A 27,537-nucleotide genomic window follows, 5' to 3' on the forward strand; every position below is an offset into this window, starting at 1 on the left:
CGCTAGTGAGAATATATAGCTTTTCAATTGTAAACTTCTCAGGTCAAAACTGCCTATATGTGAACTGGTGCTCTCTGAAAAGGGCCTGTGTTCAAGGAGCCACTGTTGAGAATCCCCACCTTTGTGCTGCTCTGGTGTTGCTTCCTATTACACCTAGGAATGGAGGCATGCCTGTTTTTGACCTCTCGTCTTGAGATCAGGCAATGTATAACAGTTCTTCGTTTGAGAGGCTAGTTCGCATGCTAGAAATGGATCTGTCCTGAGAGATGCATTGGTGCAGAGAATGTTAACACACGACCCAGAACTTCTGCAGGTGCAGACATTGTCTTACGACAGCAGTTTCTGTAGGCACGGCGATGCACATTTTACTTTAGGTTCCCCAGTTACGGAAATGGTCTCTGCCAATTCCATTCAGCGACTTGCTCTCTCGGCAAGGCTTTCCACTCTCCCCTAGAACAGCTGGGCCGCATCTGATGGAAGAAAATTCAAAACACGCGAGAACCGGAAGGCTTCAGATCCTGCTGCTACTTCTTTAGTTACAAGATTATCCCCCTGGCCTTCAGCTGTTCCTCTCTAAAGATCCCACAAACTCCTGCCAATCAGCAAGGAAGAGTTTTTGTAGGTGCATAAAGCGGATGGTCAGGTGGGCTTCTTGCAAAGGGGTGTCCCATTTAAACTAGTTCTCTTAAGAGGAGGGCCTCAGTGGCTAAGGCCAATTCTTGCAGCACTGCACGCAGTCCAGAGATTCTTCCCTTCCCACTCGACCCCAGTCCCTGAAAGCTGAGAAATAGTCTTCTTACTCCTGGATATTAAGAGGTTCATAAGGACAGGAGTTAGAGGGAAGTGGGAGCCTGCAAATCCAAGGCCCATTTCTTTTACACACAGTTGTGGGGTGGGGGTTGCACCGGCCAACAAGACTGCTCCGCATACACTGTAGAGCAGTGTAATTTGAGGCATGCATGAAAGAAGAGTACAATGGCGATGCAGTGTCAACTCAGGCGTTCACACTTTTTTCTTATGGTTCTGTCTGGTTCTTCAAACAAAGCTGAATTCTAAACTTGTCGTTTTGAGATCCAAGTCTACACCACCTTTTCTTGTATTGGTCTAGGCTTTCTTGCAATTCCATTCTGCTACCCTGAATAAAAATGCTCTCAAAGGCTTTCTGGCATGGCTTACTTCCCTTGCATTTATTATTATTATTATTAACGTAGGCTTTTCGGTCTTGGTGTTAGGTTCGTTAAAACTTTTCCACCAAGCAAACGTTAAGCTAAAGTCCTCCTATTTCCTCCCGTCCCTGTGCAATAATTCAATGTTAAAATCCTTTCAAAGGTGTATGAAGAGAGGATGGGGAGAATACTCTGTGTCTTGTCTGGGTTAAATTCTCATGCCCTCCATCCTGTTGTTGTGCGAGGTTTTGTTTTGTAACATGAATACGTAAATGCCACAATATTCCTGTAGCACCTTTTAAGACCATTGCAAGACAAATGTTCATAGGCAAGAAGATAGCACATCATCAGCTGTAGCTCAGTGACTGAGCACCTTCTTCTAAATAATGATTATTATTTGCATGTAGACAGTCTCAGGAGACTTTCTAAAACCCTGGAGAGGTACTGCCAGCAGGTGTAGGCAATATTGAGCTAGATGGACCAACTGTCTGAATCAATAAAAACAGCTTCACATGCTTCTAGATGTGGGAAGAGTTAATCTCAGTTCATCCACAGAGGTATGATTGAAAAGGAGAAATATCTTTGTAAACTGGATTATGCTGGGGCTTTTGATGACTACCGTGCTCGCAACAAGCAAAAACTGGCTACCTGTTCCCTAACATGAATTCTATTTATTTTTCTCAGAGGAGCTTGAAACAGTGTAGATGGGTCTCTTCCCCTTCCTTCTCACAGCATCTTTGTGATGCAGGGAGGGATAGAGACCCAGAAAGCTTTCTAATTAGGGCAACAGAAGCAGCTCACCTGAGCTAGCCAAAGGATCTTGAGCTTCCTGCACCTCTGTGATGTCAGGGTAGTTCAGCCAATCACCAGAGACTTCATCAGCACCAAGGTCCCTAGTTTTGCTGCAGTTAGTGAAGATGCATGTAAGGGAAAGCAATAATGAGGAAGACAAGAGCTTGTAAATTCATGTTGTAATTCAAAAGTATATTACCTCCTGAATCAAAGGCAGTATGTCTGAACAATCCCTGTTCCTGAGGACGCAAGGACAGAGCATGACTGCACCCAGGTACTGCTTCTGGACTTCCTAAAGGCATGTTGGAGGGTTGACAGGACTTTGGCCTGATTCAGCAGGGCATCTTGATGTTCTGAGACAATACTGAGCTAGGTAGACCAGCTGTCTGACTTTGCGTAAGGCAGCTTCCTTTGTCCCAGCAGTGAGATTTACCGTACTTCTGAGTGGGCATATGTAGGATTGCAATGTACAATCCTTAGGGCTCTTATGGAAATTATCAGCTTAGTAGATTCAGTGAGTCTTGGGTTGTTTCTGTTCTTTGTCCCCCACTTCCACCCCAACCTTTCAGCCCAGCAATAATCCACAACTGGGAATGTTGAAAAAGAATAAGGAAATACAAATTTATTGCAACCCTGATGATGGAACTGCAATGGTGACCTCGGCAGAACGACGTGACATGCCTGGTCCGAACTAATTTTAATGGGTCGAAACTATCATTGTGCCTGTTGCCGGCATCCATCTATCTCGAGCGACAATGGAGTGAGCTTCTGGAGGGTGAAGTCAAAACAGCTATGCTGGCAGCAGTGAAGTGACCTCTCCCAGGTGCAAGCCTGGTCGGTGTATATGGAGGTCCTGGGCTGGCCAGATGACAAGACCCACCCTCTTGGCCTTGTCAATGTGGTCCAAAGGAAAGCAGAGCAATACGCTTGGCTGGGCTGCAAGAGTTGTCAGAAGGAGGCATTCCAAGACACCATCCAACCCTCTCAGGGGCTCCACACTGAATTTGTGTAGGGTTTATTCCATAGCCTTTTCTTCCTAGATGGGCTACCTTCCCATCTGCCCTTCAGTTCCCTCCACAGCATGTGCAGAAACCACTTTCTTGACCCTTGGGCCCATTATTGGTTTCATCCATTCGGTCCGCCAGAGCCTGTCTTCGCTTGCAGGGGGAAATCACCTGGTTTAGCTGGCCAGTGCTGACAGCTTCCAGGAGCCGCAGGTGAGAGCTAGGTGTAGGGTGGGGCCCAAAGGTGGACAAACCATGACATGTCCCCCACCAGAGGCACTCTCCTTCCCCTGGCACACCATAAACCCCATGATTGTGCCTAGGAGGTGGCTATTGGGATACATAAGTGGGAAGTGAGACAGGAGGAGATCAGGGGTGTTTTACTGGGAGCCAGACATGACTGACCACCCCCTTTCTCCCACTCCCTGTACAGCTAGTTGTCAGCTGAAACTAGGGGATCCCACCCATCTGCATACCCAAGGCAGCCTTTTGGTTCTGTCTGGTCCCAAGGATAACTCCAAGGAACAGAACCATATTAAGCCAAGGGTTGATCTGATAGCCATCTCAAAGCCAGAACAGACTGGATGCAGATGTTCAGTGACTATAGCATGCACAGTCCTCTTTAAAAAGAGGGAGTTAATATTTTGTTTCCACATCGCCTGTATGTGCTGAAACCTTCATTTAATTTGTGGGTAAACCCAGTTTGCCTCCGAAATGATTGGCACAGGGCCACTTGTTTTAGAATCATATGCAACAATGGACCCCTATGGTCTAGGTCTGTGCAAAAGATGACTTACCTATGTATGACAGCTCCTAACACAGTCAGCCCTAGATCTGGGGACCCCACCGTTCCCCAAGATGGAACCCTCCGGGAATATTTCTGTCATTAAATCGATTTGTACATTTCACATTCTGTCCGCTATTCTCATGGTGCAAGTGGTGTTTTTCATGCACACCGGCTGACAGCATTCTACGCCAACCCAACTGCCCACAACATTCAGCAGCCTGCAAATTTGTTCAACTGCCAAATTTCCAAACTTGTGACAGTGAAGCTAGCATTTAACATCAGGACACTCGTGTGTCTCCTTGCCTCTCCAGGAAAAGCGAAATAAATTGTCTGAACTAAGGACACAGATGCCAATTCCCCACAATTTATGTACGTGGTCCTGTTCAGCTTTTATTGGCGAGGCAGGTGGCTGACCTTAGTGAAGAGCGTTGATTTAAGTTTTGTGCTGAGTTCACACACTCCCTACTTCGAATCCCCTGGATAATGGACCAATATCAGTAGACCAGGCACGTCCAACTTCCAGAAGACAGTGATCTACTCCCACTATAAAAAAACTGGCAGTGATCTACCCATTGAATTGACCACAGTTGTTGAGCTTTTTTGGGGGAGGGGGGCCATCGATCAGGATACCGTGATCAACCAGGGATACCCTGCGATTGGACATGCCTGCTGTAGACTAATAATATGTTGAATTGGCAGATCCAAATGTGTATTTTTCTGTACCAGAGTTCAAACCAGAGGCCCAACCCACAATGACAGACCCATATCATTTCTTATGCAATCTTTCCTGCTCCTAGAACCATCTGCTCTACAGATCCGACCCTGCTGGTCCTGTTACTGCCCAAGCTTTCCCTTCCTAGGGATACAACTTCTGCTCCCCAGTGCTGTGAAAATGGGGCACCACCTCTGTCCTGAGCTGCAAAGGGTGGAAGCTCTCCTTGCAAAGGGAGCCTCTGTGCCACACCGTGTGGTCTATTTTTTTGGGGGGGGTTGGTTCTTAACTCTGCACCTCACTCCGCATCACGCTTAGCCTGGCCCAGCCCAGCCAGCAACAACTGCAGTGTCACATCCCAAGGTCTTTAAATGCACAGAGCTGTATGTTCCTTGTCCTGTAGTGGCTCTGCAACTCTGCTTTCTTGAGCGTCTCAAGTTCGTGCAAGCGTTCCCAGGACTGCGAGAAATCGTCGGGTCCCTCGCCGCAGCCCCCAACTGGCGGGACGCTGGGGTACCCTGGATGCGTCATCAGCTCAATGGTTACAGTTCTGGTTTCTTGATCTGAGCGTGACGGCAAGTCAGGAGGAATGGAGGAGTCTTCTTCAGGCAGGTAAGTCGCTGTAGCGTTATCAATGGCCCCCAGGATGTTGGCGATGGACATGTTTTTGCCCATGGTGCTAAGGCCTATATATATATCCGGCCACCTGTGAAAGGAGGAAGATGAGTGTTTAATCGCACAAGCAGCGCTGAAGGAGCAAGCATTTTCCACCCCGTTTTTCTGCCCAATCATGAAATGCAATCTTTTCTGGAGCGAAATATTGTAATATTGAGATTGCCGTGGTGCCAGACCCTTCCCGCTCTGTAACGTGCTGTGAGGCATAAAGATCACAGTCGGTAGGAGGAGGGAAGGGGGGTTCATCTTTGAGCTGTCAGTTGATTAATGGAATCTTGGTTAATTAATCACATCAGTTTTACTTGGCTGATTAGTAGCTCACTGATCATGGCTGCCAGACTCCAGTCTCCTGGGATGGCATTGCTGAGGCTGCAGTATACATGGGAGAGGGAAAGGTGGAGAACCTGGTGTATTCCAGATGTTCTGGCCTACAATTCCCATACTATATACATCATCATCATCATTTTTATTATTATTATTATACAATTAAAGGTAAAGGTAAAGGGACCCCTGACCGTTAGGTCCAGTCGTGACCGACTCTGGGGTCGCGGCACTCATCTCACTTTATTGGCCGAGGGAGCCGGCGTACGGCTTCCGGGTCATGTGGCCAGCATGACTCAGCCACTTCTGGCGAACCAGAGCAGCACACAGAAACGCCGTTTACCTTCCCGCTGGAGTGGTACCTATTTATCTACTTGCACTTTGATGTGCTTTCGAACTGCTAGGTTGGCAGGAGCAGGGACCGAGCAACGGGAGCTCACCCCGTCGCAAGGATTTGAACCGCTGACCTTCTGATCGGCAAGTCCTAGGCTCTGTGGTTTAACCCACAGCGCCACCCACATCCCTCCTATTATACAATTAATTGTACATTTATTCAGAATCCAATTAAAACAATTTCATTTAATTAATTCAACAAAACATATAGACATGATCTAGTGATACCAGCTTTTCTTTTCTCTTTTACACCTCCAGTGCCCCCGCCCCCGCTGCCCCCTTGCCTCTTAGCACCACCCTAGGTAATCTCACCCACCTCAAGGGGGTGGTACTGCCCAATGTTTTAGAGGAAGAACGCTTTTGTTGTTGCAGAATCTTATAGAGAAGGGGAAAGGGAATACCTCTTTAGGGATGATGTTTGCCATTTGCAATATTTGCAAGAATTTATATTTTTTGGGGGTGGGGGGAAAATCTGTCGTGCAATTAGTCTCTGAACCCTTACACCCAAACAGAAGGCTCTCTTTAAAAGACACACCAAGCCTTCTAGAGGCACTATGACTATTCTGCTTATGAAATCTTGCGTTTCGGACACATGACTCTTCTTCCCCAGTCTTCCACTGGATCACTTTAGTAATAGTTATCATTCAAGTTGTTTTAACTTGCTGGCCAGTGACTCTCTTGTCTCCCTGCTCTTATTCTGGCTTGTTTTAAAAAATGATTGTATCTTGCTTTTATAATAATCGTATTTTAGCCATTTTTTAAAATGCTGGCCTGTGGCTGTAATAAACGGAAACTCTATTTAAGGCACTCGGTGAGCTGGAAACTACGGGAACAGAGAAGAAAGCCAAGCACTGGCAAAAACCAGAGTTGTTTCCAAAGTGCAGGTTGCTCACCTTATTTTGTGTTTCCTAAACACATCCACTGTGTTTAGGGAATCCTTCTCCACGCCCAGGTAAAAAGCCATTAAGTGTGGGTCTATCCAATCGCAGCGGGGAAGGTCTGGCTCGATGGGGACTCGAGTATAGGTGATCCCATAATCCTCCAGCACCTGTGCAAATACGTTTCTGATCTCTGGAAGAGAAAAGGTTACTAGGAAGTCCCTCTCCAAGAAAGTAAAGGTAAAGGGACCCCTGACCATTAGGTCCAGTCGTGGCCGACTCTGGGGTTGCGGCGCTCATCTCGCTTTATTGGCCGAAGGAGCTGGCATACAGCTGCCGGGTCATGCGGCCAGCATGATTAAGCGGCTTCTGGCGAACCAGAGCAGCGCACAGGAACGGCGTTTACCTTCCCGCCAGAGTGGTACCTATTTATCTACTTGCACTTTGATGTGCTTTTGAACTGCTAGGTTGGCAGGAGCAGGGACCGAGCCATCTGAGCTCACCCATTGCGGGGATTCGAACCACCGACCTTCTGATCGGCAAGCCCTAAGCCCTGTGGTTTAACCCACAACGCCACCCGCGCCCCTTCTCCAAGGAAGTACAGGCCTTTAAAAGAGAGAGAGCATATTTTCTTTTGAGTCCAAGTCTATTACCGGCTCTGCTCTCTTGCTCCTGGCCGATTCAATTCCCTGGGAAAAGGAACTGACTGTGAAAACCCCTCTGTAGCTCCGTGACGGGAATAGGGGCCTCCTAACAACTCTCAGCACCCTTAACAAACTACAGCTCCCAGAATTCTCTGGGGGAAAGCGACGGCTCTTTGTAAACAGCTGTCGCTTCCCCTCCAGAGAATTCTGGGAGCTGTAGTCATGGTGCCGTCCTGGAGAACCAGTGTGGTGCAGTCGTTAGAGCAGGGTAGTCCAATGCATGGCCCAAGGGCCACATGCAGCCCTCAAGACTTGGAAACATTTGACGGCGCTCCCCCGCCCCCGTGGCAGACCCCTTCTCAAAGCCAGTTAAGCAGGTGCTGGGCTCTGGGAAGAAGGGTCTGTCAGGGTCTGAGAGTCCTCCCTCCTCCTTCCTCCTTCCCAAAGCCTAGTTAGCACTTCCCCAGTTTAGGGAAGGAAGTGGGTGCTTCCTTCCCAAAGCCCTGCCAGCACCCAAGAACTGCGGGGTGTGTGTGTGTGTGTGTGTGTGTGTGTGAAAGCAGTGTGCGGTATGAGAAGTTGGGCCATCTCAAAGGACCACGGCTGTGCGGATTCTGTTAGCTCAGAAATGGAAAGATGGTACAGCTCCGACCAAAGAAGAGACAAAACTGATGAACTACCGTATTTTTTGCTCTATAAGACTCACTTTTTCCCTCCTAAAAAGTAAGGGGAAATGTGTGTGCATCTTATGGAGCGAATGCAGGCTGCGCAGCTATCCCAGAAGCCAGAACAGCAAGAGAGATCGCTGCTTTTGCTGCGCAGCGATCCCTCTTGTTGTTCTGGCTTATGAGATTCAGAATATTTTTTTTCTTGTTTTCCTCCTCCAAAAACTAGGTGCGTCTTATGGTTTGGTGCGTCTTATAGAGCGAAAAATACTGTATATGCTGAGATGGCAAAACTTACAGGAAGAATCAGAAACTAGGAAGAGGAGATCTTTAATGAAGAATGGAGAAAGTTTATACTCATACCTCGGGTTGAATGTGCTTCAGGTTGAGCGCTTTTGGGTTGCGCTCAGCGGCAACCCGGAAGTAACGGAGTGCGTTACTTGCGTTACTTCCGGGTTTCGCCGCTTGCGCATGCACAGACGCTCAAAATGACATCACGCGCATGCGCGGAAGCGGCAAAATGCGATCCACTCACGCGCAGACATGTCTTACGTTCTATTTAGGATGCGAACAGGGCTCCGGAATGGATCCCGTTTGCATCCTGAGGTTCCACTGTCATTGATTTGAAAAACAATTGTAAACAATCACATACACTGGTAGGATTGACAGAAAACCTGTAGTGAAAATCTGAACTATGGATTGGCAAAGGATTTATAAGAATAGAGTTATGAAAGAGATGCAGAGGGGGAAGTCATTAAATTAAGATCCACAATGGGGAGGGAGGGAAGTCAAAGGGGATTATATGTCTATGTTTTTAATTTGTTTGCTTATGTAAAATAGAAAATGAAAAAATAAAATTTATATTAAAAAAGCAAAGTTTGGCCACCGTCAGTTAGAGTGTCGGTCTAAGACCTGGGAGACCAGAATTCAAATCCCCACTCGGCCATGAAGCTCACTGGGCGACCTTGGGCCACAATCTCTGGCTCTCAGCCTAACCTATCTCGCCAGGTTGTTGTGGCAGATTAAATTAGGATGGAGAGAACCACGTATCCCACCGTGAGCTCCCTGGAGAAGAAGTGGGGGGCTATAAATGCAATAAGATAAATAAATATAAATATATAAAATGGCGCTTCAACTCTGGGGACTGAATTACTCTCTTTCTCTTAGTTTAAGCCTTTACAAGCTGTAAGGTCTCAGTGTTTGGGATTGGAGTATCATTTTGTTTCGTTTTATATAAGTTTTATTTATTTTTCTGTTTTCCAATTTAAAATACAGTGGTACCTCGGGTTGCATATGCTTCAGGTTACATACGCTTCAGGTTACAGACTCTGCTAACCCAGAAATAGTGCTTCAGGTTAAGAACTTTGCTTCAGGATGAGAACAGAAATCGTGCTCCGGCGGTGCGGCAGCAGCAGGAGGCCCCATTAGCTAAAGTGGTGCTTCAGGTTAAGAACAGTTTCAGGTTAAGAACGGACCTCCGGAACGAATTAAGTACTTAACCCGAGGTACCACTGTACTAATTTTTACATCCTTAAGATATCAAAGGCTTCCTCTTCTTCTCTTTCCATGGTTCATTTTACATACTATAAATCCTTGCATATTTTACAAAAACTATACCATTCAGTATTCCATTATTGCATCCATCAGAACTTATTTACACTGTTGAATTCATCTTAATGCTGCCAGCGCTTTCAGCTGTATGCAATGATTTCCCATATATCCAATAAACGTTTCCCAGTCTTCAATGTTATGTTCTTCTTGTACTCTTATTCTATATCATTTTGTACCATGGCAGAACAGCTTGTAATATTCTGAAGGCAGCGCCCTGGGTGTGCGGCTGGATAGGGCAGGAATACAGAGAACCAGTGCGGGTGAACTGCGGACTGAATGGGAACAGAAAGAGCTCCTTTGGGGATGGGTGTGAGTGACATGGAACTGCAACCAGATCCATTCTTAAACCAGCTTCCCCAGTGCCGAGACTGCGGCGTTGCCGGCTACTGCGAGAGACAACGCTGGGACCTCCCTGCTCTCCAATTGTCACTGGAGCACCTGTTCTTTGAGCTGGCGAAGCAACGAAATAGACTCCCAATAGGTTCTCGCAACAGCAGCGAGAATGTTGGCGGCCAGTTACTGGAAAAGAAATAATACCCCAACAAAATGGGCATGGTTAAGTAAATTATGCGAGTATCTGGAGTTAGCCAAATTGACGGACGTAATAAGGCATAAATCTAAAACTATTGGACAGAAACAATGGGGATGCTTAAATGAATATTTACACAAACAGAGCTCAAATATGAGTTTGGTTGTGCTTAGACTAACCTTGTGAAGTATATAGAGAATACAAAGAATTGATGGATTACGAATTAAGAAAGGAAGTGATTGAAGAACAGACGTTAAGGTGAACTAGATAACCAAGAGGCGTGTTGTGAATGCGGTGGAAGTCTGTTATAATATTTTAACTAGGATTTATATACTGAAAATGTTTGAAATATGAATTTGGTATTTTGGTTATGGAAAGTATTTTTTCTCTTCTTTCTTTTTCTTGTTTCTTTTCATCTTATCTTTCAACTCTTTTCTTTTCTAATCTACATTTTGAAAAATGCGTAGATAAATGTCTTTATGTCTTTATGTATTGTTCAGTATTGTTTCTGTTTCTTTTTTTCTTTTATTTTCTTGTAATATTCAATAAAATTTAATAAAGACGTATTAAAAAAAAGAAAAAGAAAAAAAGAAATAGACTCCTGCCAGGCTTAAGGCAACCTAAGCAGGACTGGTAACGTGACCCAAGGCAGCTGCCTGTGAGCTCAAGCCCTGGAGAGGTACAGGAGGCGGGGGGGGGGGGGCTCCAGTTCTTCAGTGTCAGAAAGCCCCCATCATCTAAGGCATGGGGGAGGGGAGGCTGTGTCCTTAGGGCTAGAGTGGGAACCGGCCTTGAGTCCGGAAGCCTGTCTGTGTGGTCCTTTGCACTCTCTCCCCAGGGCTTGTCTCCTTTCCAAGCCCAAGCGCCCTCTCCCCAGACCACGGCCTTTCTTCCCTGTTTCTGCCTGACTAGACGCAGGCGGTGCTGTGGTCTAAACCACAGAGCCTCTTGGGCTTGCTGATGAGAAGGTTGGTGGTTCGAATCCCATCAACACCATGGGGTGAGCTCCCGTTGCTCTGTCCCAGCTCCTGACAACCTGGCAGTTCGAAAGCACGCCAGTGCAAGTAGATAAATAGGTACCGATGTGGCGGGAAGGTAAACGGCATTTCCATGCGCTCTGGTTTCCGTCACGGTGTTCCGTTGCGCCAGAAGCGGTTTAGTCCTGCCGGCCACATGACCCGGAAAGCTGTCTGTGGACAAACACCGGCTCCCTAGGCCTGAAAGCGAGATGAGCGCCGCAACCCCATACAGTGGTACCTCGGGTTAAGAACTTAAATTGTTCTGGAGGTCCGTTCTTAACCCTGAAACTGTTCTTAACCTGAGGTACCACTTTAGCTAATGGGGCCTCCTGCTGCCACTGCATGATTTCTGTTCTCATCCTGAAGCAAAGTTCTTAACCCGAGATACTATTTCTGGGTTAGTGGAATCTGTAACCTGAAGCGTCTGTAACCTGAGGTACCACTGTAGTCACCTTTGACTGCACTTAACTGTCCAGGAGTCTTTTACCTTTTTTTACCTCTGCCTGACTGGAATGTGTCCTGGAACTCGGACCAGGCCTCTTGCTCCCCTGGGTGGAGGAGAGAGGGTGAGTGCGGAAAGATAAAAATCCGGACGTGCGGCCCTGGAAAAGGTGTCTCATCCTTGCCTAAGGTGTGGATTTGCCTTACCTGGGAGGACGTGAACATGCTGGTGTCCATCCATGTGTTGAGGCAGGTGACCTGTGAGCTCACGGAACAAGTCAACCTGCGCAGTTAGTTCGTGTTTCACCTGGGAATGTAAAAGGAAAGGAGGGCAGATGAGGAGAGTTGCCGTGTATATGAAGAAGACGCCCTTCATTTAGAAAACAAAAACAAAAAACAAGTGAGGAAGAAGGGCCAGATGGAGATGTTCAGAGGCTCTAAGCACTGGAAATTTACATAAATTAATAACTTATTTTTCTTAAACTCCACCCATCTGACTGGGTTGCCGCAGCCACTCCGGGCAACTTCCAGCAAAAGTACAGGAACAACAACATCAAACATTAAAACTTTCACCAAACAGAAAAACACCTACAGAAAAATTATAAAATTATTTAACTCTTTCAGATTTGCCAGGAAGGCATTCCACAGGTAGGGCGCCACTACCAAGAAGGCCCTCTGCCTGGTTCCCTGTAACTTCACTTCTCACAGTGAGGGAACTGCCTATGAAATACTACATAATTATTTAACTCTTTCAGATCTGACCGGAAGGCGTTCCACAGAGAGGGTGCCACTACCAAGAAGGCCCTCTGCCTGGTTCCCTGTAATTTCACTTTTCATGGTAAGAGAACCACCAGAAGGCCCTCATTGGGGGACCTGAGGGTCTGGGATGAACGATGGGGGTGGAGACGCTACTTCAGGTATAGAGGGCCCCCACCCCTGCAAGTATTTCAAAATAAGAACAATACTAAATAAAATCTTATTTCTTTGTACGCTGAAATGTGCATGCATGCGCATGGTCCAACTATCTCACCATGGTTCGACACCAAGGATCTCCCAAACCTGGCCCATCAGACCTCCCCACTGTCCTGTGAAGGTGTTTTGGGGTAGCCTTGCCCGCCTGCCCCTACACCTGACGTCAGACATAATGTCAGGTGTGGGCAGGTAAGGTCAAAGAAAGCTTAAAGTGGGCTTTAGTTATTAACTTTCTGCCTAAGTTTAATGGTGGTCTTGTAAGGGAATAAAAGCATTCTGGAAAATGATATATAATGATATATAATGAAAAAAATGTTCAACTTTTGCAACAAAACAACAACAACAGAGGCTTTTTTATCAGGAATTATAGGTGCAGATATTCCAAGGGAGCAGAAAAGACTTTTTATGTATGCCATGACAGCCGTCCGGCTGTTATTAGCCCAGAGATGGAAAGAAGATAAAGTCCCTACCAGAGAAGAATGGCAAATCAAATTGTTGGACTATGCCGAAATGGCAAAACTGACCAGGAAGCTCAGGACTCAAGACCAGAAATTTAACAAAGAATGGGGGGGGAAATATAATTTATCTTGGAGACCACTGTAAGCAGATGAAAACACTAGAGGGTTACAATAATACTTGTAATGTAGCAATGGAAACAATGGAATGATATAAAATATGGATTATTGGAAAAAATGCAGTAGAAAAGAATAGAATCTGCAAATGTGGAAACGTATGATGGTATTGTTATAATTTTATACTTGCAAAACCAAATAAAAAGTATTTCAAATAATAATAAGCGCCACATGGTTTCTCCCACAATCGATACCACCAGGGCTAGCAAGCAAAGCCCTGTATGCGTGTCTTCCTACCTCAGACATGTTCAGGAGACCACCGGCCAATGCTCTCCGGATCCCCATCTTTCCGTGGAAAAACCCTTCTTTGTTGAGCAACGTGGACTTCGCTCTCAACGCTGGACAAACAGGAGAGCCCTCAGAAAGGTTGGCATGGAGCCCTATTGGAATGTGATACCTAGGGAGGATATATTTCAAAACGCCAGTTAATTTCCAGCTCTCACTAACACACCACGTTCCTGTGACTGATGGGTTTCCTTGTGAAAGACACTGTGTCGTGTCTTTCAGCCCAGAGGCTCATTAGCTCCTAAACACCCTTGCGAGATGGGTAAGAATTACCCGTTTTCTTCAGAGCTACACTTAACACCATAGACAGTGCTTCCCTACATTTAAAACTGAGGTTGATTCAGCAAAAAAAACCAAAAAACCCCCCCAGTGTTTTGGGTATTTTGGACTTCTCAACATTTTCACAGGAAGGCATTGTTTAGTACAAGAGGTGTGACGTTGGAAACTTCGAGATGAACTTGTTGACCCTGGAGAAATCTCTGATACCTGTGGCTGTTTGTGTACTTTTGAACTATACAGTGGTACCTCGGGTTACATACGCTTCAGGTTACATACGCTTCAGGTTACGGACTCCGCTAACCCAGAAATAGTGCTTCAGGTTAAGAACTTTGCTTCAGGATGAGAACAGAAATCGTGCTCCGGCGGCACAGCAGCAGCGGGAGGCCCCATTAGCTAAAGTGGTGCTTCAGGTTAAGAACAGTTTCAGGTTAAGAACGGACCTCCGGAACGAATTAAGTACTTAACCCGAGGTACCACTGCAAACCTGTAGTGTTGGGGATTAAAAGCAGGACAACAACAAAAATTTGATTAACGTGAGGCTTTGGGGTGAACAGAGAGGGGCCTGTGAGTATCCACTGTACAAAGGTAAAAAGGTATTGCTCCACCCACTTTTGCCTTTGGCTCCACCCAGCACCGGCCCTGGGAAGGTTGCCTAGGATGAAATGCGGCCCTCAGACTGCAAAAAAAAAAAGCCCTTCACAGCCTAGGACCCTCGTACCTATGGGACCACCTCTCCCGGTATGCCCCATGGAGGACCTTAAGGTCCATAAATAGCAACACCTTAGAGGTCCCAGGCCCTAAGGAAGTCAGATTAGCTTCAACCAGAGCCAGGGCCTTTTCCACACTGGCTCCGGCCTGGTGGAACGCTCTGCCACATGAGACCAGGGCCCTGCAGGATCTGATTTCTTTCCGCACGGCCTGTAAGACAGAGTCGTTTCGCCTGGCCTTTGGCTTGGAGCCAATTTGATTCCCTCCCCCTCTTTCTTTTTCCTTTCTCCTCCTGTGATGAGGCTGCGTTTTAATATTTTAATGGTTCAATATTTTAGTGTTGTATTTTAATCTTGTTTTTAAGTTATCTTCATTCAACTTGTTTTTATTACAGTGGTTCCTCAGGTTACATAGGCTTCAGGTTACAGACTCCGCTAACCCAGAAATAGTGCTTCAGGTTAAGAACTTTGCTTCAGGATGAGAACAGAAATCGTGCTCCGGTGGCGCGGCAGCAGCAGGAGACCCCATTAGCTAAAGTGGTGCTTCAGGTTAAGAACAGTTTCAGGTTAAGAACAGAGCTCCGGAACGAATTAAGTACTTAACCCGAGGTACCACTGTATTGCTTCTTAGCTGCCTTGGGTGGGGAGGGCAGGGTATAAATAAAAATTATTATTATTATTATTATTATTATTATTAGCTTCCTGACCTTGGCAACCACCTGCTCCAGTTCATTTTTTTATTTTGCAGGATCTGCCTAGGGGCCAAATCGGGCGCTTAGCCACCCCTGGTTTAAAGGACAGCTCAAGATAAAGGCAGATTATCAGAAGAGGCCTTGCCCTTGGAGAAAAACCAACAGAGTATTTATTTCAAACCAGCCCAGGCTTCTAATTTATGTAATGGGCCCGGGGATGAAGGAAACCCTCCGTAGGCGGCCGATAACCCAGGAATATTTATAGCAGCAAACGCCCACGCAGGGACAATCCTTTTAGTCAGCAGAGACAGTTAAAAGGATTAAGATGTTGGCTCTCAACGACTATATTTATCAGAGGAGTAAGCAAAAAAAGTGTGACCCAGATCTGAGCTGCTCTCTTAAACCGAGGCTACAGGACCTACAGGTGCCGACGTAACAAGGTTAAGCTCGGTGCGATATCTCGCATGCGTAAGTGCTGGCAGGAATTGTTAATTACTCACGCATAACCTAATTAAGTGTCCAAGGCAGGATCTGCATATGTTCTCTGGCTCCCTGCATTAGATTTCCAAGGTAGGAAGAGCCAAGGGGGGGGGGGTGGCGTGCTGGGAAGGAAAAACAACCTCTCAGAGTGGCTGAGATAGTGCAAAAAAGCTGCCGCCACTCCGAAGGCTCTGACCTGGATTCGAAGAAGCCGTTTCAGACTGGAGTCACGCGGCCTCGTGGGCCGAACTCAGCAGGGCTTGTAATCAGAAACGGGGCCAGGTGTTTTCTATATTTACAAAAAGTGTGCCGGTAAAGGCCGTCGGCTCCGCCGGCTGCTTTCAAAAAGAGGAGAGCATCGAAAAAGCCGTGGGTGGCACTTAAGGTTTCCCCTGCCACGATCTCCAGCCCTAAAATAGCAGAGCTTTATTAGCTGTTGTTACAGTGGTACCTCAGGTTACATACGCTTCAGGTTACATACGCTTCAGGTTACAGACGCCGCTAACCCAGAAATATTGCTTCAGGTTAAGAACTTTGCTTCAGGATGAGAACAGAAATTGTGCTCCGGCGGCGCGGCAGCAGCAGGAGGCCCCATTAGCTAAAGTGGTGCTTCAGGTTAAGAACAGTTTCAGGTTAAGTACGGACCTCCGGAACGAATTAAGTACTTAATCCGAGGTACCACTGTATTTGTCATTATTACCCTTGTTATTCTTACTATTATTTTGGCCTTGCACATATGTGTCTCAAGGCGGTGTACAATAAAAGCAGCTTAAAAATCAGTTTAAAAACAACACAAAAAACCCAACGCGTGCGCACACACACAAAGGTACCCATGGCAGAGACCTATTCATTCAACTGGAAAAGCATGTCAGAACACAGCTTCAAAATGTTGATTGTGAGCGCCTGTCATATCTCAAAAGGGGTGTTATTTCACAGATCAGGAGGAGCCACACTAAAAGCACTGCACTTAGTTGTGCAGAACAGGCTCCTGAGACCTTTGAAAGTTGCATGTGAAGCTCTCTCTGCAGACTGCAGAGTCGTACTGTGCATATAAGCGACAAGGCAGTGATAGGAATCTGCCTTATCCTGAGCCAGACCAGTGATCCATCTAGCTCAGCGCTGTCTGCACTGGCTGGCAGCAGAACTCTAGGCGTTGCCTTTAAGGTAAATCCATTATTTTCTGTGCAACTGATTTGGACTACTCCCATATCATCTTCTGAGGCGACTCAAGTTGTGTTTTCCCTGAAGCTCCATTGCAAGTAGCAGATCTTGCACAACATTCTCTCAAAATGGAAGCCCCTTGTGGTCTCGGTGTTCCTAAACGCTTAGCTTTGGAACATACGTGTCAGGGAACTGACATCGGAGCCTGAGGCAGAGGGAAGGCTCTCAAATGATGCTGGAGAAGGGCCCAGCAGGGAGAGAGGCAGTTCAGCAGAGGGGGAAGCAAATCAACGTTACACCAGGGATAAAGGGGGGCAGATGGGGGAATCGGCGAGAGGGCTCCAGGACTCTTCACTGGACACCAGCGGGGAGAGCACGGGTCCTCCGCTACCCACGCCCTCCCTGCGCAGAAGACTTCCACGCAGGGAGAGTAGGAGGAGACTGGGCGTCAAACAACTTTTATGTTGGAAGAGGTTTAAGAAACACCCACTGACGGATTCTGCTAGCGACTGAGGCAGCCATGAATTGAAGGGCTGTCCAGACAGAAAGGTTTAACAAGGCAACATAGCCAGGAGAGGCGGCAACTTGCGCACGAACAACCCCATACCCATTATAATACGGAACAACTCCTCAGTGCTCTTCTTGTGCCAGAGTGACCCTGAGAGCTGATCCTCAGTGGCCGACTCTCCTCCTTTCACTCTGATAGGTGCCAGTCAGCACAAAGGGGGAGAAGGCTTCTTTCTCAGTGGTTAAAAAGCTGCTTCCCATGTTCCCATCTTCACGTGGCAGAACTCTGAAGCTCTGAACCATTTTCACTCACCTTGGATCTACGGAAGCTGTCCAATCATAGTTCTTAAGGCAAATTTTCTCTGTACCACCCTGTGTCCCAAATGCATCATTGCGCCTAAAGGCTAATCTTCCCTCGGTAGAATTACGGATCTGGCGTAGGACACTTAACTATTGGCTTCACCTAAACTCAAATCCCCCCGGTCTAATGTCCCTAGTGCTGCAAGACTGTCACAAGAGCGCCTGGACTAAAACTGTCTATCGAAAACATCACTCTTGTGGTTAATCACCACAACAGCTACTCACTTTGGGTTTTAGTAAAGCAAACAGTCTAATTTGTCAGCGCCTAAATGATATCGAGCATCAGAACAACTTGGCCACAATAAGGAAATTTTGCCCATGGTATGACTATTTTCCACCTTCCCATTTCAAATCTCTGGCACCCTCTCTGCATCACCTAGCAATTCCAAAATATAGACACACTTTTACTCTCTCGAGATTGAATGTATTGCCTTCGGCTACATTCTGCTGAGGGATGATTCCAACAGATTCCACACGAAAAATGCTTATGTCCCTGTGGAGATGGCAGTACCAAATCGATGGCTTGCACTCTTTTTAATGACTTGAGGAATGACATTATCACCCGTCTTTTATTGTCCATTCTGGGTCGCCCAGCCACTGCCACAGTGTCCATTCTCTTGGCAGATCAAGATGAGCAGGTGACAGCAAAGGTTGCAAGGTTTATAGCTGGGGCAATCAGAATAAGATCCACTACTTGACTATCGATTCAAAACGTATTTTATATAATTAACTTTTTATTTCTATTCTTTGTATATTGTATTGCCATTTTACTGCTATGGCTGATGGCTGACGCAAATAGAGATTCATTCATTCTGAAGCCTTTTAACTGGGGGTGCCAGGATTTGAGCCCAGGACCTACTATGCACAAAGCACGGGCTCCACCACCGAGCCAGTGGTCATGTTCAATTTCATGCCTGGCAGGGCTTTGTGAAACAGGCGCCTGCGTGAGAGCAAAAGACAGAAAGCAAGGGACCTCTCACCTCCTCGCCAGTTGTGCTGCATCGGACGCAGCGCTGCCGTTCACCAGGAGGGACACGTTGGACACGCCGCCGGAGAGAAAAGACTCCACGATGCCTTGGTTTCTTCTTGGGCAGTAGCCAAAGTCATCTCCGGTGACTATGAGCTTCACTGCGGCTCTGGGCATCCTTAGGAGTCAGCCCTGGAAGTGGGGGCAGGGGGAGAGAATGCAAGAGGAAGTCTTGAATAAATTGCACAAGAATCAAGCCTGCCAGAGCACCCTCAGGAAATGTAAGGACAGGTCTGGAGCGGATCAAAGCATGAGTCAGCGTTGGCTACAGCTGTTGCCACAGCACAGAAGTGAACAGTCTAGGTGCCGGTTCCATAATTGCTAGTATCACCTACGTTGCTCTGCCCATCCTCCTGGGAGGTGTAGAAAGCAAGTTTATTTTGCTATTCGAGGAAGGAAGGAAGGAAGGGCGCGTCCGTATGCAAAGTTACTCAACAGGATTAGCCTGGCCTGGCTTTCCCACACACAGCCCTCCCTCCAGATTAAAAGGTCAACAGGTTTAAAAATTCCTGCAACAGGGTGAAAGCGATGCAGCAGGAGCAAAGAGTTAGGTGCTTCCTGCTAAAAACCGACACCTTCACTGGGTGTGGGTGATCGTTGCGGAGGGGCAGAGTTAGGCCAAATCCCACTTACACCTGGGATAAAGCAGAGGCATTGCTCTGCCCAGCTCCAACAGACAGTGTGCTGTAGTGATTGCAGCGTCGGACTAGCACCTGGGAGACCAGAGTTCGAATCCTCACACGGCCACGAAGCTCATTGGGTGATCTCGGACCAGTCTCTCTCTCTCCCCCTAGCTTACCTTACGGGATTGTCAGAAACATAAAAACCCAACATGCATTCTGCAACATTCGAACCATAATACAGTAAGGTGTAATATAAGAAAGGAAAGAAGCAATAGAAAAAGACAACTAAAAGCCAATAGCTGCCTGGAGAGCTCAGTTGGTTAGAGAACGGTGCTGATAACGTCAAGGATGCAGGTTCGATCCCCGTACAGGACAACGGCATACGATCATCGGGGTCCCTTCCAACTCTTTAAATTCTATGATTCTGTCAAGGTTAAATTTGGACACTCTGCGTACGAGGGCTTCGCAGGAGTGGGCGAATGGGTCCTGCCAAACGAAATCAATGTGAAGCTGGATGGTTGGGGCTTGAGAAGAAGGTCCCGTCCCACGATAAAAAAATTGCACTGGGACTGAAGCTGCCTTAAAACTCCAGCAGTGGAGCAAAGGTTTCCCTTTTGCAGTATTGACTTCCCTTTCCCCTCTCCGGCTTTCAGAATGGCTTAGAGCCCCTGTACCGCTCCTTCTTTCCCAAAGTAGGAAAGTCCGGCATTGCGGTGTGTTTGCCCAGCGTCTAGGGCGAATACAAAGAAGGCACTGAGACTCCTCCGTTCCATTTGCGGAAGGAATGAGCTGTACTTACGGGCATCCTGTTGAATCTGCTGAGGAGCAGAGATGAAGGAGACTGGTTTGTCAGGACCGGCGTGGTTTAACCGCTCAAGAGTGTGTTGCCTAAGATAGAAGGAGACTGTCGAAAGCATAGTCTCGACTTCTGGAGGCGGGGATAGGCGTGGCCTGAGCAAATCGAGGCGCTTCTTTGCACAGTCATCTGGACTCTATGAGGAAGTAGCTAGAGAAGGCTTTGCCTTAGCCTTCACGGCTGGCTGGGGCTGATGGGAGATGTAGTCCAAAACATCTGGATTCTAAGCAAGGTTTTCAAAAGCGCTTGCAAATAAAAAGGAAATGGGTTAATTGACTGCTGGGATAGCTCAGTTGGTAAAGCATGGGACTCTTAATCTCAGGGTCAGAAGTTCGAGTCTTATGCTGGGTAGAAGATTACTGCATTGCAGGGGGTTGGACTAGATGACCCTCATGGTCCCTTCCAACTCTGCAATTATACCGTAGTAAGAGCTTTGTAAGAGTAAGTAGGGACGTGGGTGGCGCTGTGGGTTAAACCACAGAGCCTAGGACTTGCCAATCAGAAGGTCGGCGGTTCAAATCCCCGCAACAGGGTGAGCTCCCGTTGCTCAGTCCCTGCTCCTGCCAACCTAGCAGTTTGAAAGCACGTCAAAGTGCAAGTAGATAAATAGGTACCACTCCAGCGGGAAGGTAAACAGCGTTTCCGTGCGCTGTTCTGGTTCACCAGAAGCAGCTTAGTCATCATGCTGGCCACATGACCCGAAAGCTGTACGCCGGCTCCCTCAGCCAGTAAAGCGAGATGAGTGCTGCAACCCCAGAGTCGGCCACGACTGGACCTAATGGTCAGGGGTCCCTTTACCTTTACTAAGCGCTTTTTAAAAAATAATAATAATAATAATCCAGATTTTAAAAACCAAAAGAGTAAAATGCCAGGGAAGGGTAGCAGCTCAGTGACAGAGCATCTGTTTGGAATTGTTTGTTTATTTATTAAATTTGTCTACTGCCCCTACATCTGCAGATCTCGGGGAAGTTCATAATAATAAAATTACTGTATAAAAAACACAACATACATAATAAAAATAAGAACAAGCCTCAAAATTCCCCCCTCTCACAACACATTTTAAAAGTGCATTGGACATCAATCTGCCAAAGGCCCAGTTAAAAAGGAATGTTTTTGCCTGGCGCCTAAAGGTGTATAATGAAGGTGCCAGACGAACTTCTCTGGGGAGAGCATTCCGCAGACTGGGAGCCACTGCAAAGAAGGCCCTGTTCTTGTGTTGCCACCCTCCAGATCTCTCGATGAGGAGGCACACAAAGAAGAGCCTCAGACGATGTTCGCAGGGTCCAGATAAGTTCATATGGACAGAGGCAGTTTTTGAGGTCCTGAGCAGTTTAAGGCTTTATAGCCCAAAACCAATACTTTGAATTGGGCCCGGAAACTAATTGGTAGCCAGTGCAATTGGGCCAGGATGAGCGTAATATGCTCAAACCTTCTTGCAACCTGGCAGCCAAATTTTGCACCGGCTGAAGTTTCTGAACCACCTTCAAACGTGTAACACATTGCAGTATTCAAACCTAGAGGTTACCAGAGCATAGACAACAGTAGTTAGGCTATCCCTGTCCAGATAGGGGCATAGCTAGGCAACCAGCCGAAGGTGATGGAAGGCACTCCAGGCCAATGAGGCCACCTGAGCCTCAAGCGACAGTAAAGGATCCACCCCCAAGCTATGAACCTGCTCTTTCAAAGGAAATGTAACCCCATCAAGAGCAGGCAACCTCGAAGCACCCACTAGGGAACCCACTAGGGAACCACCCACTAACAGTGCCTCCATCTTATCTGGACTGAGTTTCAGTTTGTTGGCTCACATCCAGTCCATTATCGAGGCAAGACACCGGTCCAGCACTTCCACTGCCTCACCTGCAGGCGTAAAGGAAAAGTAGAGTTCTCTGTGTCATCAGAATATTGCTGGCAAGGCACTCGAAAACACCGGATGACCCCACTCAGAAGTTTCATGTAGATGTTGAACAACATACTGCAGTGGCGTCCAAACTTTTTTCAAAGAGGGCCCGATTTGATGAAGTGAAGGGCTGTGAGGGCCGACCAAAGTTGTTGACCTTTTTTTCATATTGAAGTTCTTGAGGTTTTTTTACGATTTTACCCCAGGAAATAAGCTGCCACAGGGGCCGGATTAAAACGACCGGCAGGTCGGATTAGGCTCAAGAAACGGACTTTGGACATGCCTGGCCCAATCGCCTTCTAAATCTGGCCTGTGGACGGTCCGGGAATCAGCGTGTTTTTACATGAGTAGAATGTGTCCTTTTATTTAAAATGCATCTCTGGGTTACAGTAGTCCCTTGGGTTACAGACGCTTCAGGTTACAGGCTCCGCTAACCCAGAAATAGTATCTTGGGTTAATAACTTTGCTTCAGGATGAGAACAGAAATTGCACGGCGGCAGCAGGAGGCCCCATTACCTAAAGTGGCACCTTAGGTTAAGAACAGTTTCAGGTTAAAAACGGACTTCCAGAACGCATTAAGTTCTTAACCCGAGGTACCACTGTATTTGTGGGGCCTGCCTGGTGTTTTTACATGAGTAGACTGTGTGCTTTTATTTAAAATGCATCCCTGGGTTATTTTGGGGGCAAAGGAATTTGTTCCTTTCCCCCCTCAAAATACAGTCCAGTCCCCCACAAGGTCTGAGGGACAGTGGACCGGCCCCCTGCTGAAAAAGTTTGCTGCCCTCTGGCATAGAGGATAAAACGGAACCCTGAGGAACTCCACACTGAAGTCTCCACGGGGCTGAAGAACCCTGCCCAAGCATCACCCTTTGGAAACGTCTGTGCAAGTAGAACCGGAGCCTCTGCAAAGCGATGCCACCTACCCCTAACTCAGACAAGAATGCTATGGTTGATGGTATCAAAAGCCGCTGAGAAATTGAGGGCAATTAATGGGGACACGGGACGCGGGTGGCGCTGTGGGTTAAACCACAGAGCCTAGGACTTGCCGATTAGAAGGTTGGCTGTTCGAATCCCCGTGACGGGGTGAGCTCGGGCCCTGCTCCTGCCAACCTAGCAGTTCGAAAGCACCTCAAAGTGCAAGTAGATAAATAGGTACAGCTCTGACGGGAAGGCAAACGGCGTTTCCGTCTGCTGCTCTGGTTCGCCAGAAGCGGCTTAGTCATGCTGGCCACATGACCCAGAAGCTGTACGCCGGCTCCCTCGGCCAGTAAAGCGAGATGAGCGCCGCAACCCCAGAGCTGGCCACAACTGGACCTAATGGTCAGGGGTCCCTTTACCTAATGGGGACACATCCCCCCCAACAGAGGTCATCATACAGGGCAACCCAAGCAGTTTCTGTGCCAAAACTGGGCCTAAACCCTGACTGATGCATGCAAAAGGTTCAAGGTGCAACCTCTAATGGCATCTTCAAGTAGAGAAAGGACCCTGCCTGAAGTCCTGGAGAGCTGCTGCCAGTCCGTGTAAGCAGTGCTAAGCTAGATGTACCCAAGAAGTCTGAGTCAGTGTAAGGCAGTTTCCTATTTTTCTTACAGCAGGCAAAAATTTTTTTAAAAAAATTGTTTCCAAGCATAATTCAAAGCCCTAAATCAGGGGAATGGAAATAAAGACAGCCCCCACACTTTTTGAAACACACCGTTTCAGAAAATGAATTCGTAGCATAACGAACACACTGAGACAAACTGAGTGACCGGAATGAATAGGATGCCATTCAAACCTAGAATGAAAGTGATCACTAATGTGGTTTTTTTAAGTGACTTTTCCCTAAGAAGCTCATGCGCTTATGTCAAGAGGTCTTTGGCCATGCTAAAATTAGTATGCTAACCGTTTTCAGCGCTGTCACTTCCCCACCCCCAGCAAACACCATGCCTTAAAATATGTCCTATCTCAATAAAAAAATAACTTTCCAAGTAAAAGCTTTGAATTTGCTTGACTAATAACACTTGAAGCTCCTTAAATGGGCTTTGTTGATTTGAAATATTCAGCTCCAATTCTTTTCGCTACTGGAAAAGCTTCTGAGATTTACACAGCACATAAAATTCACATGGTGTTAATTTAATTGAACTTTTTGTAAGTTTTATTTACTACATGCAAGTCAAACATCCTAAATCAGGTCTTAATTGATTTAGTTGCAGGGGGAGGGGCGATTCTGGAAAATGAACCAGCATCAATTTCCTCTTTCTCTGTCTGCAAATTAAAGATAATGCTTTTTTACCTCTGAGAAACTGGGCTTGGATCCACAAATGTTTTGCTGTAATATAATCATTTAGTCTTTAAGGTATTAACAAAAAACTTATTTTACTGTACCAGAAATCGAACACAGCTAACACCATCTGCGATTTATTTGCTGGGGCAATTCCAGGCCAGCACACCCAATTTCCTTATCATCGTTATCAAAAGACGTTTCATATATTTGTATAGAGCTTTAATTCTATCAAGGTTTAATTGTTTTTTAACCGTCGCTCCCACTGTTCATAGTGGTTCTTACTGCCACCTGTGAGCTGCCTTGAGTCCCGTGGGAGGCCAAAATGCATTGTATAAATGAACATATGATTAAAAATAACAGCCACCAGAAGGTCCGAGGGCAGTTCCCAGCAACACAAAATAAAAGCACTTTAAAACCAATTGCAATCTCACAACTGATGTGCAATGCCTATGTATACACATAGATCTATAGCGCTCAAGTGTCAAAGCGTGATCATTACCTCTCCCAGGTGATGGTAAACAAGGAAAAAGATCGACCTCCCTTTTTCAGTTCCCCTGCTGGCCCCGATCCTCCCAGGCACTCCTCCTAAGCTCACCGGCCTCTCCACCCGCAAGTCTTTCCGCAGCATTCCTCTGCCCCCAAACGGAGGGCGCCATCGCAGATCGAGGAGATCCCACCCTCTTCCTTTGCCCCCAAGGCGATCCGCTTCACCTTCACACCTCCAGGCGCTTGATCCATATTTCGCAACGCTGCAAAGGCGGCTCAGCCTGGGAATCCTTTATTGTCCCCGGCGCGAATTGCTCCCATCCCAGCCTAATACAACGGTGCGATCCTGCGCGCAACAGAGAGAGGGAAGCCCCAATGTTTGCAGCGGGATTTTTTTGCAGCACCTCAGAAGGGATCCTGCAAAAAAGCGCAGCTATTTGGCCAGCCCACCCCCGCAGCGACCCACCCCTCCAAGAAGGGCAGGATCTGCAAGCGTGTGTGTGACCCCTAGATATATATATATATCTATCTATTTCTGCAAAGGTCCAAAGAAGGGCAAGGGAGAAGGGCCCGGCTGGTCTCCCGTCCTCCCACCTCCCTGGAGATCCGAATCTCCCACGCAGCGGACCCCACAGGGGACTGCAAAGCTAAGGCGAGGACCCCCACCGCCCCACCACTCTCCTAGTCGCCGCCCACGTGTCCCAGGCTAACAGGAAGGGAGATCTCTTGCACTCACCCATGGTGGAACAATTGCAGCAACAGCAGCATCCATGATCCGCTTCCAGCAGCAGGAAGCTATTTGCAACCTGGGAGGGGAAAAGAATCGGCTAGGTCGGAGCCGGGCGGCAGCGCCCCCTGACGGCACAAAGCGGGGACGCGTTGGGATTTAAGGTGGATTTTTTTTCGGGGGGGGGAGAGGCAGGCCGCTCGAATTAGTTTAAGGACCCCATCTCCAGCGCCCGTTCGGAGCACGTGGCTCCCTCCCCCTCTCCAACCCCCAAATAAATCCCGGGAACTGTAGTTCGCCCCTGCCAACGTGCTACAGCTCCCAGCACCCTTAGCTAACTAACCCAAATATTTGCTTCCAGTGTGGCGTAAGAGCCAACTCCTAGGGGCTGAGGTCCTTTCTCCTCCTCCCCATAAAATATTTGAAGGGGCTGCCCCCCCCCCAAGTTGATGAGAATTACCATTCAAATCGTATAGTTAAAGCTATGGTTTTCCCAGTAGTGGTGTTCGGAAGTGAGAACTGGACCATAAAGAAGGCTGATCGCTGAAGAATTGATGCTTTTGAATTATGGTGCTGGAGGAGACTCTTGAGAGTCCCATGGACTGCAAGAAGATCAAACCTATCCATTCTGAAGGAAATCAGCCCTGAGTGCTCACTGGAAGGACAGATCCTGAAGCTGAGGCTCCAATACTTTGGCCATCTCATGAGAAGAGAAGACTCCCTGGAAAAGACCCTGATGTTGGGAAAGATGGTGGCACAAGGAGAAGGGGACGACAGAGGACGAGATGGTGGGACAGTGTTCTCGAAGCTACCAGCATGAGTTTGACCAAACTGCGGGAGGCAGTGGAAGACAGGAGTGCCTGGCATGCTCTGGTCCATGGGGTCACGAAGAGTCGGACACGACTAAACGACTAAACAACAACAACAACCATTTAAATGGTGTGTGTTCCACATCATGTGATCGGTTATGCGGTGATTACCTGCCCCCCCCCCCCATATTTTATTCAAGTTGGTCCCCCTGCAGTGTGGTGTAGTGGTTAGAGTGTTGGAGGCCAGGGTTCTAGTCCCCATGAAGCCGGCTGGGTGACCTTGGGCCAAGGGGAGGTGAGACATAAATGTACAAAATACAATAGGAGCTTCCGGGAGTTCTACAGCTGCTTTATGGCCTGCTCCTTTCATCACTGTTATCAGAGCCAAAGAATTCCCAAGGTTCTTTGTCAGAAGTCATGTGCACTAGGTAAAGGTAAAGGGACCCCTGACCATTAGGTCCAGTCATGGCCGACTCTGGGGTTGCGGCGCTCATCTCGCTTTATTGGCCGAGGGAGCCGGCGTACAGCTTCCGGGTCATGTGGCCAGCATGACTAAGCTGCTTCTGGCGAACCAGAGCAGCACACGGAAACGCCGTTTACCTTCCCGCCTATTTATCTACTTGCACTTTGACCGGCTTTTGAACTGCTAGGTTGGCAGGAGCAGGGACCGAGCAACGGGAGCTCACCCCGTCGTGGGGATTCAAACCGCCAAGTCCTAGGCTCTGTGGTTTAACCCACAGCGCCACCCACGTCCCCATAACATCACTGTTATCAGAGCCAAAGAATTCCATCAGAAGTCCTGTGCACTGACTGGACTTTAAATGTGTGGTGTGGATTTGCCTATTAGTTTATATTTTTATCCTCCTGACCGTATGTGGTGTAGCTGTGGAAGGGAGCATAGCTCAGCGGTAGATAGACAATAGTGAACTGGGTGCAGCTGTGGTTTGACTCCATATATAACAGCTTCATATGGTTTAACCCCATCTTTAGTCTTCATAACAACCTTGCAAGGCAGGCGAAAGGCAGAGACCAGCCCAGGACCACCTCCATCCCAAATTGCCTGACCTCCTCTGCCCTCTCCACCCAGAGACACAGGACACGTCTGCAGTACACATTTAAAGCAGCATCATACCACTT

The 27,537-nt window shown here is 47.4% G+C and overlaps 1 protein-coding gene across 2 annotated transcripts; it reads right to left on the reverse strand.

Moving 5' to 3' along the window:
- Window positions 1–2,552: 2,552 nt before the first annotated feature.
- Window positions 2,553–25,709, reverse strand: YDJC (YdjC chitooligosaccharide deacetylase homolog). Of its 2 annotated transcripts, none has more exons than XM_080985260.1 (6): window positions 25,601–25,709; window positions 18,693–18,871; window positions 13,479–13,638; window positions 11,845–11,944; window positions 6,744–6,921; window positions 2,553–5,167 (listed from the first exon to the last, which is right to left on the reverse strand). In XM_080985260.1, exons 2-6 carry the CDS (start codon window positions 18,854–18,856, stop codon window positions 4,813–4,815), a joined length of 957 nt encoding a protein of 318 aa, XP_080841386.1. In that variant the 5' UTR covers window positions 18,857–18,871; window positions 25,601–25,709; the 3' UTR covers window positions 2,553–4,812. The 2 variants fall into 2 exon arrangements, with proteins under 2 accessions (XP_080841386.1, XP_080841387.1); XM_080985261.1 differs by lacking the exon at window positions 25,601–25,709 and adding an exon at window positions 20,162–20,284.
- Window positions 25,710–27,537: the final 1,828 nt, after the last annotated feature.

Source organism: Podarcis pityusensis (genome assembly GCF_964106645.2).
Source record: "Podarcis pityusensis genome assembly, chromosome: 16".
Taxonomy (NCBI): Eukaryota; Metazoa; Chordata; class Lepidosauria; order Squamata; family Lacertidae; genus Podarcis; species Podarcis pityusensis.